This window comes from Megalobrama amblycephala, linkage group LG2 (genome assembly GCF_018812025.1).
Source record: "Megalobrama amblycephala isolate DHTTF-2021 linkage group LG2, ASM1881202v1, whole genome shotgun sequence".
In the NCBI taxonomy this organism is placed as follows: Eukaryota; Metazoa; Chordata; class Actinopteri; order Cypriniformes; family Xenocyprididae; genus Megalobrama; species Megalobrama amblycephala.
The window spans coordinates 25,702,161-25,719,071 of NC_063045.1; the positions used below are offsets into that span (position 1 = coordinate 25,702,161).

The 16,911-nt window shown below is 37.2% G+C and overlaps 1 protein-coding gene across 8 annotated transcripts in view; it reads left to right on the top strand.

The window, feature by feature from the left end:
• Nucleotides 1–1,372, top strand: part of LOC125253926 (R3H domain-containing protein 1) — a 49,008-nt gene extending 47,636 nt beyond the window's left edge. For all 8 annotated transcript variants that reach the window (XM_048168184.1, XM_048168236.1, XM_048168202.1 and 5 more), the window contains one exon: nt 77–1,372. In XM_048168184.1, coding sequence (XP_048024141.1) covers nt 77–420 — 344 coding nt within the window. In that variant the 3' untranslated portion in view covers nt 421–1,372. The remainder of the gene's footprint in view (nt 1–76) is intronic.
• The last annotated feature ends 15,539 nt before the right edge of the window (nt 1,373–16,911 follow it).

The following is a 16,911-nucleotide window of genomic DNA, read 5'->3' on the forward strand; positions in this document are numbered from 1 at the left end:
AGTGCAGTAAAATTAATTAATTAAATTAAAAATTGTAATGAAATTTATTGTTTGTTTGTTTATTGTGTGCATCCAGACACTGGCCGTGTTTTGGAAGTGACGGACCTTCCGGCTGGCATCACTCGAGTGGAAGCGAACTCTTTACTGGCAGAACTGAGCAAAGTTGGCGCTCTCATAAAATGGCTGCCCGAACCTCCGTCCTCCAACCAATCAGAGGGAACGGACGTTACGAACTCTGGCCCTCCTAAACCGCCCCCTCACGACCTGGCGTCCACGTACACCATCCTGGCCTTGTTCCCGTCGAAATATGCGGCGCAGAGCGCGCTTCAAAAACTCAACAGCTCCATCACCAAATTCAAACTGAGAACTAGCAAGGGACATAATGAACAGCACACGCTCGCCAGATCCAGCTCTCAGTGAGGCCACGCCCCTCCCTCTCTCCACCAATCACCACCATTGCCTCAGACTCACTTCCTGCCATTTCAGTCACGCTTTCCTGGTTTTATGTTTTTTTTGTTTGTTTGTTTTTGCACCACTATGGCTTGATCCAAACGGGTTTGTTACTTTCGAATGGGGTTTTCACGCTAGTTTGTTTAAAAAAAAAAAAGAAAAAAAAAAGAGAGAACATTTCGAATGTTGTAGTTGAATTGTTCTTTCACGGTTTCAGAGGAAATTGAATTATCTAGCTTTGTTATTTAAACGAAACCGGAGAATGTTGTTTGGGTTTTTTTATCGCAAATGGCACAAAACACATCATAATGTTCTTACGAAATTTTTGGCCATTTTTTTTGTTAAACGAAAGGAAACAAGCAACCAAACATATTACAACTGACCCATGAACAAAGACGGGACACAAGGGAAAACTTCGACCTGTGCCTTTGAGCAGGGACGCGTTGTTTACACTGAACAATGACTAAGCCAGAAAAACAACGTCCAAAAATTTGTAATTTATACTGTAGCCGAATCCAAATAAGCGAGTCATTTTTTTTCCTTCAGCCGAGTGCCAGTTTTTGGCTCTTCACTATGTGTACTGAGTGTTTTTGAAATTTTAACTTAATTTAAACGTTGATGGAAACGACACAGTGGCCAAACAGATGATTTTACCGCTTTCTTTCTCATTTTCTGTCTTTGGGGCGACGGACAACAGTCCATTTATGGGTTTTTAGAATTCTTATCTTATTAAAAGTCACTGGAATAAAGGTTTGCACTCTCTCTCTCTTTCTCTCACGTCTCTTTCCCCTTTTTTCTTGCGTTTTTTCCCCCCCTTATTTTATTTTGGTTGTGAGATGTGTGGACTATGAAAGGCTGTAAAATGTTTGCTGGAGCAAGTTGTTTTTATCTCAGTTTGAAACCAATAAATGTTTACACATAACGTTTTTTCACGTCCTAAATGTTTTTATTGGCTATCGCGGGGGAAATGAAATAAATTTTATATTCTATAAGCCATTTTTTTTTAAACATTTATTTCAAATACATTTTAAAATTACATGTAAAGTATAATTATTAAATATTTTATTAACATATATTTTATAAATTTATATATATATATATATATATATATATATATATATATATATATATATATATATATATATATATATATATATATATTATTATTATTAAAATTGTGTTTCTCACAGGTGTTACAACTATACACTTTGTTGTTGTAATTTAGTGTAAATTGTATTTTATTCCCAATTTATTATATATATATATATATATATATATATATATATATATATATATATATATATATATATATATATATATATATATATATATAATATTATTATTATTAAAATTGTGTTTCTCACAGGTGTTACAACTATACACTTTGTTGTTGTAATTTAGTGTAAATTGTATTTTATTCCCAATTTATTTATATATATATATATATATATATATATATATATATATATATATATATATATATATATATATATATATATATATATATATATATATATATATATATATATATGTGTGTGCATTCTAAATTTAAAATGAAAAAATATGTATTTTATTTATTGATTACTTAAATAGTATATAATTAAAATTCATAAAATATATTAAGTTAGACTAAATTAAAGAAGAATACATATAATAAAAACTTAAATTAGTGTGCTGTTATGGTGCATTGTGGGTATTAAATGTCTTGGGTCCATCTAAGCTGGTGCAATTAATTCCATGTCAAAACTGAACTCTTTTTGAATACTGGGTTTCCTGTGAAAATGACCAAAACAAAACATCAGGTGAAATCTGAAAAGTAGTGTTGACCATGTTTGTTATAATAAATGACTATAAAATAAATAAATAAATAGTTTTAGTTCTTCTAAAGTAGACCTCTTTAGTACACCTCTAAAAGATTCACATTAAATGTCTGTTTTGATCCATTATATCAATATAATATGTATGTTATGTATCCACAATGCATCTCTCTAATAGTGATGTTTGCATTTTAGAGCCTCACAAAATGTTTTGTTGTTGTTGTTCTTCTAGAGTTTGTTTGTTTGTTTTTTCCATAGGTTTGATCAACTGTTGAAGGACAGAGATTTAGCCTGGTAAGTCTTGCTGTTCAAGTTAGCCCATAAATGTTTACATTCATGCTTTTTTTCAAACCAGTTTACACTGCACTGAAGGTATCAGTTTCTCAGTGATCAGAAGCCATGATATGAGCTACAGGCACAATTAAGCGATGATTGATTCCTGAAGATTCAGGGGAGAACAGGGTGTGTACCAAACATAAAGAAAAGAGGCAAGACTGGTTCCCAAAGCCAAAATCAACCCATGATGAAAACCAACCTTATGAAAACAGTGAAAAACATGTTAACAGAGAAGTGGAAATAAAAGTAATTGGGGGTAAAGTAGAATATTAGAGTCGGGTAGATGCCATTTTGAATTTAACGTTAATGAAACGTATGAAGGACCAGCACGTAATTATCACAACTCAGAACTTTCAAAATTATTTCGTAGAGTTTTGTCTTCATTGAACGCGCTGTAATCCTATACCTCACTGCCTCTTTTTCATTCCTGTCAAAAATAAGTTGTTAGTGTACAAAATAACCACTTTTTTTTTTAAAGGATAGTTATTTATTCATTTACTTTTGGCTAAAATGGCTTTAATAACGTCCAATATTGACCAGGACAAAATACTGCAATTTCCCAAACACCATACATGCGTTCAAAACGGTATAATGACGTTATAACGTAAATAACCGAAACACACGCGTGTGCTATAGATAACGTTAAGCAGAAAACAGCTGAGGTAAAATTGATGCTAAGAGAATATCTATATTATATAATAGAGCCTAAATAGTGTTTTTGAACCATACTATAGTAAATTCTATAGTATTTACAACACTTTAATGAATGCTACAGCATACTGTAGTATTAACTATACAGGGAGTGCAGAATTATTAGGCAAGTTGATTTTCTGATCATATTTTTTTCCCAAGCACATTTTACCAATTCCAATCCACATCAATCTTAATAACTACTATTAATATTGTTTTTAATCATTTATAAGTGATATATAATTGTTCATGAAGGCTGGAAATGAAAAATGCCTTATATTCAGGTGTGCAGAATTATTAGGCAAGTTTTCTTTTACAGGCAAAATGAGCCAAAAAAGAGATTTAACTCAGACTGAAAAGTCAAAAATTATTAAATACTCATGAGAAGGACGCAATACTAATGCAATACTAGAAATTGCAAAGTTAAAGCATGACCAAGGGACAGCAAAATGCTCATTGGGTCAGCGGGGTCAGACAAAAACAGGTGGAAAAGAAAAGACACATGTTAACTGCAAAATAATTAAGAATTAAGGTGAAGAATTAAGTGTGAAACCATCAGGAACCCTTTAGTCTCCAGCGCCACCATTTTCCAGAGCTGCAACCTACCTGGAGTCTCCAGAAGTGCAAGGTGTTAGGATCTCAGAGACTTAGGTTAGCTAAAGAATCCTAAAAAATGACCTGCACTTGATAAGAATCACAAGCTGAAGTGTTATAAAATACATGAAGACTGGGTTTTAATAGGGCTTATAGACAGACAGCTTGAGAATGACTCCTGATGGACCAGCACCACATCCTCTTGTACCACTGTTTGAAGAATTTATCCAGAATCTGGCAGTAAGGTGTTTGAGTTCACTTTTAGTCCATCTCTTATCCTGAAATGTCTGTCTTGCAGAGATGGACTAAAAATGATCTTCCAAAAATTACTGCCAGATTCTGGAAGATAAATTCTTCAAACAGTGGTACAAGAGGATGTGGTGCTGGTCCTTCAGGAGTCACTCTCAAGCTGTCGGTTTATAAGGCCTATAAAAACCCAGTCTTCATGTATTTTATAACACTTCAGCTTGTGATTCTTATCAAGTGCGGGTCATTTTTTAGGATTCTTTAGCTAACCTAAGTCTCTGAGATCCTGAGACCTTGCACTTCTGGAGACTCCAGGTAGGTTGCAGTTCTGGAAAATGGTGGCGCTGGAGACTAAAGGGTTCCTGATGGTTTCACACATAATTCTTAATTATTTTGCAGTTAACGTGTCTTTTATTTTCCACCTGTTTTTGTCTGACCCCGCTGACCCAATGAGCATTTTGCTGTCCCTTGGTCATGCTTTAACTTTGCAATTTCTAGTATTGCATTAGTATTGCGTCCTTCTCATGAGTATTTAATAATTTTTGACTTTTCAGTCTGAGTTAAATCTCTTTTTTGGCTCATTTTGCCTGTAAAAGAAAACTTGCCTAATAATTCTGCACACCTGAATATAAGGCATTTTTCATTTCCAGCCTTCATGAACAATTATATATCACTTATAAATGATTAAAAACAATATTAATAGTAGTTATTAAGATTGATGTGGATTGGAATTGGTAAAATGTGCTTGGGAAAAAAATATGATCGGAAAATCAACTTGCCTAATAATTCTGCACTCCCTGTAGTGAACTGATAAACTGTAATAAATACTGTAGTATAGGCTACTTTAGTTTTTACTACAGTAAACTGTAGTGTATTGTATTATAATATACCTTATAGTTGTAGAAAACTTAGTGCAGTATTGGGTCTTTACCCAATACTGTTTATATTACTATACAGGTGCTGGTCATATAATTAGAATATCGTGAAAAAGTTCATTTTTTTTATTGTAAATTATTTTTAAAAATGAAACTTTCATATATTCTAGATTCCCTACATGTAAAGTAAAACATTTCAAAAGTTTTTTTTTTTTTAATTTTGACGATTAAAGCGTACAGCTCATGAAAGTCCAAAATCCAGTATCTCAAAATATTAGAATATTTCCTAAGATCAATCAAAAAATGGATTTTCAAAACAGAAAAGTTCAAGTTCTTTAAAGTATGTTCATTTGTGAACTCAATACTTGGTCGGCAGCACATATTACAGCAAATGACTTGCTCCTAGCACAAATTACAGCATCAGTGAAGTGTGGCATGGAAGTGATCAGCCTGTGGCACTGCTGAGGCACTATTGAGCCTTCAGATCATCTGTATATTGTTGGATCGACTGTTTCTCATCTTTCTCTTGAAAATATCCCATAGATTCAGGGGTCAGGCATGTTGGCTGGCCAATAAAGCACAGTAACATCATGGTCAGCAAACCACTTGGAAGTGGTTTTTGCACTGTGGGCAGGTGCTAAAGTCCTGCTGGAAAGGAAATCAGCATCTTCATAAAGCTTGTCAGCACATGGAAGCATAAAGTGCTCCAAAATCTCCTGGAAGATGGCTGCATTGACTTTGCACTTAATAAAACACAATGGACCAACACCAGCAGATGTCACGGCCCCCCAAATCATTACTAACTTCAGAAACTTCCCACTAGACTTCAAGCAGCTTGGATTCTGTGCCTCTCCAGTCTTCCTTCAGACTCTGGGACCATGATTTCAACATGAAATGCAAAATTTACTTTTATCTGAAAAGAGGACTTTCAACCACTGTTCACTGCCCAGCTTTTTTTCTCCTTAGCCCAGGTAAGATGCTTCTGACGTTGTTTCTGTTTCAGAAGTGGCTTGGTAGTCCTTTTCCTGAAGATGTCCGAGTGTGGTGACTCTTGATGTGCTGACTCCGGCTTCATTCGACTCATTGTGGAGCTCTCCCAAGTGTTTGAATCGGCTTTACTTAACAGTATTCTCAAGCTTGTGGTCATCCCTGTTGCTTGTGCACCTTTGCCTACCCAATTTCTTCCTTCTAGTCAACTTTGCATTTAATATGCTTTGATACATCACTCTGTAAACAGCCACCACATTCAGTAATGACCTTATGTGACTTACTCTCTTTGTGGAGGGTGTCAGTGATTGTCTCCTGGACCATTGCCAAGTCAGCAGTCTTCCCCATTAGTGTGGTTTCAAAGAACAAGAGATACCTGGAATTTATACTGTAGGGATGGCCATTTAATGAAACTCAAATGTAAATATTCTAATATTTTGAGATACTGGATTTTGGACTTTCATGAGCTGTACGCTCTAATCAACAAATTAAAAAAAAATAAAATAAAACAACTTTTGAAATGTTTTACTTTACATGTAGGGAATCTAGTATAAATTAAAGTTTCATTTTTTTTTTTTAATAATTTACAATAAAAAAATTAAATTTTTCACGATATTCTAATTATATGACCAGCACCTGTAGTTGTTATATTATCACAGCAACTATAGAATTACCACAACAAATTAATTCAAGTAGGGGAGAGCGGGGTAAGTTGTCACATGTGTAAGTTGTCACACTCTTCATAACTCCAAAACTAGAGGCTCTATCTCACAAATCAAATAGCCACTTTGTCTGACTTCTTCTATAGTCAACTTTCTGTTCACATGTGGTGAAGATCGCTCTAATCTGAGGTTAGCACAATTTTCTTATTTTTTGTCTTAAAATGTAAAAAATTTGCACTTTAAATTTTATGCAATACAACTTTGTTAGATATGAATGTTAAAAATTATTATTTTGCACAACATAGAGGAGACGACAATTACGTGTCTTTTGATACTTTAGCTGACGTGCTATGTTGAGCTAACCTTGAGATTTAGCCAACATTAGCACACATGTCAGTTTGGGGCAAGTCGTCACATGTGACAACTTGCCCCAGTACAAATAAACACATAAAACATGCTCAAAAAAGAGGTTCAACATGTTAAGGCGGAACTCAGTAAGATTTGCGAAGCTCCCCGTACAGTTTCCTTCAGTGAATCACACTGTCGTAAATACTCCAAGCGCAGCTCTGAACTACAACGACTACAACGCTCACCAGCGCAGTAGTTTTGCAAATACAGTACAAGAAAGAGGAGGTGGGTAATTTGCAAATACAGTACACTCGATGGAGGTGGGTAATTTTCGAAATTGTCTTATAAAGTCATAATATATACATTGTTTTTGAATTACCGTAAAGCATTTTGTCACTCTCACATGAACGCGAATGTGAACATGAGGCGAGATTGTGTCGGATCAGCGCAGCTCAACTTGCAAGTGCTGTTTTCTGACGTAGACGTGCCAGATGGGGTTAGTGCTCGAAGTCAATTAACCATCGTAAGGACTTAGAAAACATTTTATGAAGGTAAAAAAAAAGTTACTTAGTTCTGCTTTAATCTATGTGCAAGCCAGAGAAAGTTTGAGTTTAAGTGGTCTTGCCACTTAATGTGTTTTGATTGAAATGTGTATTTTTTGGATTGAAATAATTGTTTTTCCAAATTCTCTAGGCATGATTGTTTATTTCCAGTTCTGGTTTGAATTTAAAAATTAAAATCAATAATAACAATTAAGTAGTTGTTTTCTTATTTTTAGATAATCTAGTGTGACAACTTACCCGCCGATGGGGCAAATTGTCACAAGTGCACATTCTCTATTCAACAGTCTACAACTCCATAATGAGATAAGATATGAAAATGTAATGAGTACAACATATGTGCCCATGACTTCCTTCTTTCATTTGGTATGACATTTATACCATTGTGATGTATGGTGCTCAGTAAGTGTTAGACAGTGTGAAAAGTGTGACAACTTTCTCCGCTAGCCTACTTTACAAAGACACTATAGTATTTACTATAAATTACTATAGTAGCCTATTTTTCCACCTGGGGTTCTTGTGCTTGTAAGTTGCTAAATGCTGTCAGAGTTCTTGACCCTCATTCATCCTTGAATCCAGATCCTCAAAGACGGATGTTTATTCATGGAGGATCACAAAACTCCGCGTAGACCTGCTCAGACAGGCTGCGGAGACAAACAGGATGTTCAGTCAAGCCCAGATTACACCGGAGGATCCGCGGAAGTTTTTGTTCACATGCCTGTCTGATATCAAACAAAAACATGTGCCTCATTCAGACATCCAGCGGAAGAGCCTGACAGAATGTGGGCGGTTTAATGGAGCAGCTCTTGAACTGATGATGGTGCAGGTACACGCTTCTGTGTGTCTGATGAGGAAACTTTAACCTGGGATTTTAAAACAGGAAATGCTGATGAATGTGTTTGAAAGGCCTGCTATAGCATTATACACGTCTATACAACAGTACCACAGTCAGGAGTGCATGTGGGGTCAATGACAAATAAAGATGTCTGAGATGTATATATTTATACATATATATATATATATATATATATATATATATATATATATATATATATATATATATATTATTCACACACAGTGCATATTTTACTATTTTAAATATTTAATAAAATATAAAAAAAATCTAATATTTGCATTTTATGATGTTATTGAATGCATTTATAATATAATTAATATTAATCATATTTGAATGATTCAATGTTTTAAAACACTTATTAAAGGAAAGGAAAATAAAAGAATTAAGAAATATAATAATAATAATAATTAAAGACTAAGCCAAACTAATAAGGTTACTAATAATATTACATAGACCCAAAATGTCAAATTTACTTATAATACTTTTTAAAAACATGTAGGCCATTTCTAAATAACTTTAATAGATTCGAACAATAAATCGTAAATCATGTCATTGACCCTTAAACAAAATAGATGCACTATGCCTTATCCACCTACTCTATGAATAAGAAAGCTACAATAGAGAGATGAGACTGAGAAGAAAAGAGCTGAATTCACGGGCACACAGTACATGATACTGTAACTCTTCAACGAAACACCAGAGGGCGCCATTGTACTAACGTTGAGGCGTTATACCGCTGTTTACTGCATACATAGGCCACTGCACACTAAATTGTACATGAATAATATGAGAAACTATAGCAGTAATTGTTTCACGCGACATTTTATTGTTACACGACGTTGCATGTTTAATTCAGCGCATAACGCCCGTCATTAAATATAGATATTTTGTGTTTTTAATCTAATGTTGTGTTAAAGGATTAGTCCACTTTAAATAAAATTTTCCTGATAATGTACTCACCCCCATGTCATCCAAGATGTTAATGTCTTTCTTTCTTCAGTCGAAAAGAAATTAAGGTTTTTGATGAAAACATTCCAGGATTTTTCTCCTTATAGTGGACTTCAATGGACTCCAGACGGTTGAAGGTCAAAATTACAGTTTCAGTGCAGCTTCAAAGGGCTTGTAACGAAATTCAGCTGCACTGAAACTGTAATTTTGACCTTCAACCATTTGGAGGCCATTGAAGTCCACTATAAGGAGAAAATCCTGGAATGTTTTCATCAAAACCCTTAATTTCTTTTCAACTGAAGAGAGAAGTACATGAACATCTTGGATGACATGGTGGTGAGTAAATTATCAGGAAATTTTTTTTAAAAGTGGACTAATCCTTTAACGTGTCTTAACTTTTGGCAGCAGAATCGCATAATGAGTCACGAAGGACATCGATCCAGTTTATTCATCACATCGATGGATATGGTAGCTATCCAATGAAGCATGTTCTGCTTTGACAAATGAGTCATTATGGCCACTTTTATTTTCTAATATCATAGAAATGCACTACTAGTATCTTTCTCAAACACATTTAAGAATCATAACCTTTGTTTAGGCTGTTTTATTATGTCTGTGTTTGGCTCATTTACATGTGATTAAGACAGTAGGTGTTGGATACAAATGACCTCATCACTCAGAGCTAATAAGATTTTAATAACACCCCATTATTATCTGTCATAATAGTTTTGTGACTTAAAATTGTCTTTGCATATTCAAAATATGCTGTTTTTCTTTTACAAATTACACTAAAGCTAAAAATAAATCGTATATTAGGACCATAAATGAGTAATATCACTGTTTATATGAGCACAAAGTGTTTAAACCTCTATTCCCTGGTTTTCTGTCATATAATTGATGCCAGATGGAGAATTTGTCAGGACAAAATATGGGGCAGAGGCTCCCTGCCAGTCGAGAGCGAGTGTGTGTCCCGCATAAATTAAGCGACAAGCCTGTCTTGCTATTATAGCAGGTGTCAGGAAAGATGTTTGCATGGGACGAGATCAGAAAAGCGATGTTTAGAGCTCAGAATAATTGGTTTGGGCCCGGACGGTGTTCACGGTCTGTATTTTTCAGAATTGAAGTGTTGTTTATTTGGATTTGATGGATAGTTGTGCCACGCCAATGGCTTTGGGCCCAGAGGAGGAGGACAAGGGTGTGATGACAGACCAGCTGTCGTATGCGCTCCTGTCGGCCAGAGCCAATGGCAGGACGTGTTTCTACATGCCCAGACATGTTCACCTGATACTCAATGTGGCCGACGTAATTCAGTTCTCACTGATAATGACGATTCAATAAAAAATTACATTTGAAATTCACCTTGTATTCTTCTAATTATGAGATACACAGAGTGAACCTGTCGTTGTGATCAGTGTAGTGCTTTAGCTTGACCGGATAATTACTTGTAGCTTGACCCTCTGTGACCCTGTTGACCTTTGACCCTGATTCCACAGGGGTCACATGTCAACTGTCCACCTTGCTGCAGGACAGCACAGGCATCTTGTTCACAGCTGTCCAGAAACGTGCATTTCAGCACACAGCTGAATATCAAATTCAGTTTAGGAATAGATTGTTATGTCTTTAATAAGATATTTTCATTTGAAAAATGAACCACATACAAAACAAAGCTAGGAAATTGACACTTAGTAGAGTGCTGTGGTCTTATTTAACCTCAAAATAAAAAAATAAACATAATTTCGTTCTTTTTTACATACAGATAATGAATAGATCTATCTATGTATCTGTCTGTCTGTCTATCATAGATCCATCAGTCTGTGCTCTGTGACTCAAATACTGTTACAAGCCCTTCATCGGGCCACTCCATGTTGCCATAGCGACATGATGGAAGCCATCCCAGCTATACAATTTTAAGGGGGAGGGGGTAATCATAAGAGGTTTAGGGCCAATATTGGACACAGAAATAACCCCCCGCGCACACACTCCAGTGCCGAGGGTCCTGTTGTTCAGGGGCCTTTCCTTCACTCTGGGGGTCTTTCATCTCACTCAAGGCCTCCACCCCATTGATATGTTTCTCCCTCTCTCAAATGTTGCACAACCATTGCTGCCCCCACCATCATCCTAATTGCTTTTGTCTGTCCAGGGCTCTCGTCATTTCTCCATTTCTTTGACTTCCTCTCCAACATTTTTGTCCCTTTTAAAAACCGGTAGATTCTTTGTGCTGTAGTCCCCTTTTTCCTTTTAAAAAAGAATTAGATATGGACATGTGGCCTCTTGGATGATTGTGTAGGTCAGAGGTCTTAATTCACTGTTCCTGAAGGTACCCAGCAGAAAAAACGTATTGTTAATTTATTATTTATTTACTCGCATTGATTTTTGAAGGGGGAGGTCGCACTTAACTGCAGAGAGGACATTAAAGGTTTTAAAAATCAATATTTGCATTAGGGTGTGGAAATTACCTTTGGTGCTTTTATATATAATATATATATAATATATATAGCCATTTTATAAGTTATTTATTTTTATTATTTTTTTCAGTGCTTATTCAGTGCTTCAGATTGCCTTGGCTTTGTGCAGTGCTGCCTTAGAATTTGGCCAAAATTAGGAGTACTTGCTGTTTTGAGACACCTTTATGTCAGGCGAGTTTTGATCCCTGCTATGAATTATGGGTAGAGTGTGCGACCGCACAGGGCCTTGCACCAAAGTAAAGTGACAGCTGACTTGATGATGTGAAGCAAATAGTTAAAGTTCATTTTTTTGTCCTTGAAATACTATAATACTATAATAGCTTAAAGTTAGACTATGTGTATCGTAACTGTATTATTCTGCTTAGTAAAAATGTATTATCAAAGTTCCTTTAAGACAAGTAATTTCACTCGGCGGCCATCTTTGAAACGTCTCTCAGGCATTCAAGTGCAGCTCCTATCTCTTTGAATGGGGAAACATCAAATTTTCCAAAGCTGTTTGTCAAGCTTTTGATTAAATTTCATATTTGAAATCACCAATGAAATCTGACAACTGTCTCATAAATTTTGTTTCTAAACGTTAGAGTCATGACAAAAAAAGTGGTATTTTTCAGGCTGGATCAAGCTAATGCGCATGCGCAGTCGTAAGTGCGCATCTCTATAGGAAGTGCGCGTCTGTTTCTGTAGGAACCGGAGCTGAAGTCTCTGGAAGGCAAGCCTGCAACCTTTAGCCAAAAAAGCGTAACGGCTAATGCTAACGCTCCGGTACGCAGGGAAGGAGACCAGAGGATGTTTTTTGAATGGATGTCAATGGATGAGAGGCTTCATTATGCTGATTAAACAGCTTTTGTGGTGAAATAGCTAATCATTTAATTAATCGACAGCCTGTTTGCTAATCTTCAGCATGTTTTACACTAAACAATACTTTTTTTGGGAACTATATGTAGATTTTAGCTTGATAAAAATTTATTTTTTTAGCGAAGACAGACGGGAATGTTGCGACTGACGTCACTGCCATTACACGATCGGCTGAGAGGTGAGCACGTGATTAAAGGGTTAGTTCACCCAAAAATGAAAATTATGTCATTAATGACTCACCTTCATGTCGTTCCACACCCGTAAGACCTCCGTTCATGTTCGGAACACAGTTTAAGATATTTTAGATTTAGTCCGAGAGCTTTCTGTCCCTCCATTGAAAATGTATGTACGGTAGACTGTCCATGTCCAGAAAGGTAATAAAAACATCATCAAAGTAGTCCATGTGACATCAGTGGGTTAGTTAGAAGTTTTTGAAGCAACTAAAATACATTTTGGTCCAAAAATAACAAAAACTATGACTTTATTCAGCATTGTCTTCTCTTCCGGGTCTGTTGTATATCCGCTTTCACTCCACAGTGACGCTGCTGCTTCTTCTTCTTCTTCTTTCCTGTTTTACGGCAGTTGGCATCCAGCTTATTGATGCATTACAGCCCCCTTCTGCTCCGGACAGTGACGCTGCTGACGTGTTATCTTTACTAACTGCTAAAGGACTATTTATTAGGTGCACTGAAAGGAATAATATTAATATACATTAACTGTGCACGAGGTAGGGCCTTAAAAACATCAGCCAATCGTTTACGCGATCATCGCGTAAACGATTGGCCCTCTGGCTTGTCAATCACTGCCGTGACGTTCCTTGTGAGAGACGAGCGCGGCTGCGCGCTCCAGTAACTTTCCACACTCCACAGGCGCCACGTGCAATGTTTTTGTCAGGAGATAGGAGTAACAACTGCAGATTATGAGTTACCTGCGGTGAGTCCGACATAATGAATCCAGTAACACGACACAGCGAATGCCGGTGGTAAACACTCGTGTTCCAATACTCGTGCACGAGTTTTGGGAGGCATTCCCTCGAAATGAGCTGTGAAGGAAGGGGGTTGTTCTTACGCATGCGCTCATTTCAAAAACTCACTAACAGTCTTTGGTTTCTCAGTCGACGAAAAGATCCTCTGTAGCACCTTTAAATATCCAACACAAACAAATTGTCCATCACTACAGCAACAGTAGACCCCCGTTACTATAGCAACACCCCCCCCCAAACCAGGCCTTGCACATCAAGTTCGCTCAAGGCCTTGCACCCCCTTGCGACAGGCCTGGGTAGAGTTATTGGGTTGGTCCTGCTCTCACTCAGGTCATCTTTTGGGGGTAAATTCACTAGCTGTAGCCACTGTCTCAATGTGCAACGGCAGGTCACAAATCAGCTGCAGAGGTTGCAATTTATCTGCTGTGGTTGCTCTACCTGCCATATCTCTCTATCTTTCTCACGACCCATGACGGTTTTTCAATAGGTCTTATAAATTAAATGATTGATAGATCAGAGGTAGTTTGAACATCTTCTCTCAGGTTTTGATAGATGCAATCCCACAGGTGCTGGTGTTTATTGGACTGAGTGATGGCACACATTCCTCATTGCCTCAGTTTTTTTCCACTCAGTCTACTCTGCACGGAAATCCCGCAGAGGTAAAAAGAGAAATGAAACTCTTTCCTGAGGTAACAGATGGGTAAAGACGATAGGAATCATTTCTTTCTGGGTCGTAATGCATCTAAAAGTCCATATATCAAAAGCACATACAAATGTCCTGAAGCCCTTCACAACAATACAGTTCCTGAAGTTTATACTGCTTTCCTAACAGCTTTTGGCTCAATCAACCACCTCTCCAGAAGAGATTTCATCGGAGACATCACTAGTTGCCTGGAAAACAGCTCCTACTGATGCGTTTGCAGGCAACTGGCAGCTGGCCTGGATGGACAGGATTTTCCTGCTATGCTAATGTCCATAGCTGCAGGCTAACAGTTCTAGTATAATGATGCTAACACGCCAAAGCCATATGGAAAAACAAAGGCAGGACTTTTACAGAGAATACCAAGCACAGTATGCATCAGTGCAAAGGGGTGTGAATCAGATGACAGATTTTAATGAGAATTCCTGACAGAGCACAAACACATCTTGGCATCTTGTTTTGCCATACAAGGTACGACTAGAACATGTTTGGAAAGGATTGCTAGCTTACGACTTAGCAGATGTGTTTCGGTGCACGGTGTATACATATAAAATATGGTTATTTAGCATTTTTAATTCAAGTTTGTGTAAAAATATAGAAAATAGAAAATGATAACATTGTGGCTGTAATTTCTTCGGAAATGTGGGGTAGTCTACATAGCCTGCTCTTGTGTAATTCACATTGTGACAAAACAAAGAGGAAATTTGGGTATTTCATGCTTATAAAAAATTAGCATATTGCACAGAGTATTACAACTGTGATGTAAATGTGCAAAAATGTGCCTCTGAAATCGCATACTAAGTAGTACAATTGATAAGGAACGAACCTCTCAACTGCTAAACGAGTATGTTCTAATGAAATCTGGATGTACTACATTCGTCATGTTCTCATTGTCATATGACTTGCGGAGTCAGTTGTGTCTCTTCACTGCAATTAACAAATCCTCTTCTGTGGCCTCATGGGATAGTATAATGTTTATCAGATGCGCACTTTGAAATCTCATGAGTCATTCGCATATTTTTCATCTACCATTTTATGAATATGTATTCGGACTTACTACTCCTTTCACATACTGTTTTTCACCTACTATATAGTAGAAGAGTAGGTATATTTGGACACGCAGAGATTTTTTTTTCCTCGTTAGCAGTAGTCTCATTAGTCATTGCAACAAAAACAAACCTACGAGTGTTAAATATTGACACAATATGGTGTAACGGACGTTGGCCAGTAGGAGCCATGTGTGTAAACCTCAGTCCCCTGATCTTAATAGGCGCTCTAGCGACTGATGCTAGAGACTGCAGCTTTTAGCCTCCTTGTTAGAGCACCCGACTCCCATGCCGGTGGACCAGGGTTGGAGTCCCGCTTAGAGTGGGTGGTTTGAATAGGAGGGGTTAAATTGGTGCCGTGACCCGGATGGGAGTGAGGTTTAGGGGGGTGAGTGTAAGGGACGTTGGCCAGTAGGAGCCATGTGTGTAAACCTCACTCCCCTGATCTAAAGAAACACTCTAGCAACTGATGCTAGAGACTGTGGCCTTTAGCCTCCTTGTTAGACTGCCTGACTCCCATGCCGACGGACCCGGGTTTGAGTCCCGCTTAGAGCGGGTGGTTCGAACAAGAGGGGTTACAATGGCACAACACTTAGGCTGAAATGTTATGCTAAAACCATATTCACAAAACAAACTTAGGGTCAAGAGTAAGGTGAGGAAAGGTAATTTGATTAGGGTCAAGTTAAGACACGTTGAAAACACGTTACAGCCTACACTGAGTTCTTTAGGGTACTTTTCTGAGTAAAAAGTTTCAGTGCATATATAAAACGGCGCTGTTTTGGTGACTTGCAGTTTGCTGTTGTAATATTTTCTCCCAAATGGTCTGTAAATGGGACAGAGTTATTAAAAGTACTCCTTATATGAGTTTAAAAGCACCAAGCAACAGCACATATTTGCATAAAAGCATCATTTTTGCGTGGTTCATCTCTCTTGAGGCTGGTTCTGTGTGTGTGCTGTTCATAAGGTGTCTCTCAGAACTATTAGCCCATGGAAAAAAAGAAACATTAAGAGTTCTGTTATTTATCACAAGCAAAACTCGCCCACGCTGCGGCACCCTCACATGTACACAGAATTCATAACTGCAAATTCAATAAATGATTATACGCTTGCTAATTGGCTTATGATTAAATATTCGGTGTGAGAGAGTGAGTGCTACTTGGGGAGAAGTTAATGGCTGACATGTTGTCCATACCTATTTTTGTTAAAAGAAAATGTAACGTAAGACTAGATCTGTAAACCTACTTTTGGATCCATTCGTTTAGCAGATGCTTTTATAATTCAAGCCGTTCTGTTGCTTAAATGTAAGGTTTGCACTGACGGTTTTTGCTCTCAACAACATCTTTTTGTGGGTGGGTCCCACATAGGAGGACCTTAGGGGGTCCCAGCCCCAGTAATTGGCCTTGGCCCAGGCCCCGGGACAGCTTTCCCGGTTGTCCCCCGCTGTTGATGGCCCAGATTGGATGTTGCAAGAGCCAAGTGACCAAATGTTTGGAG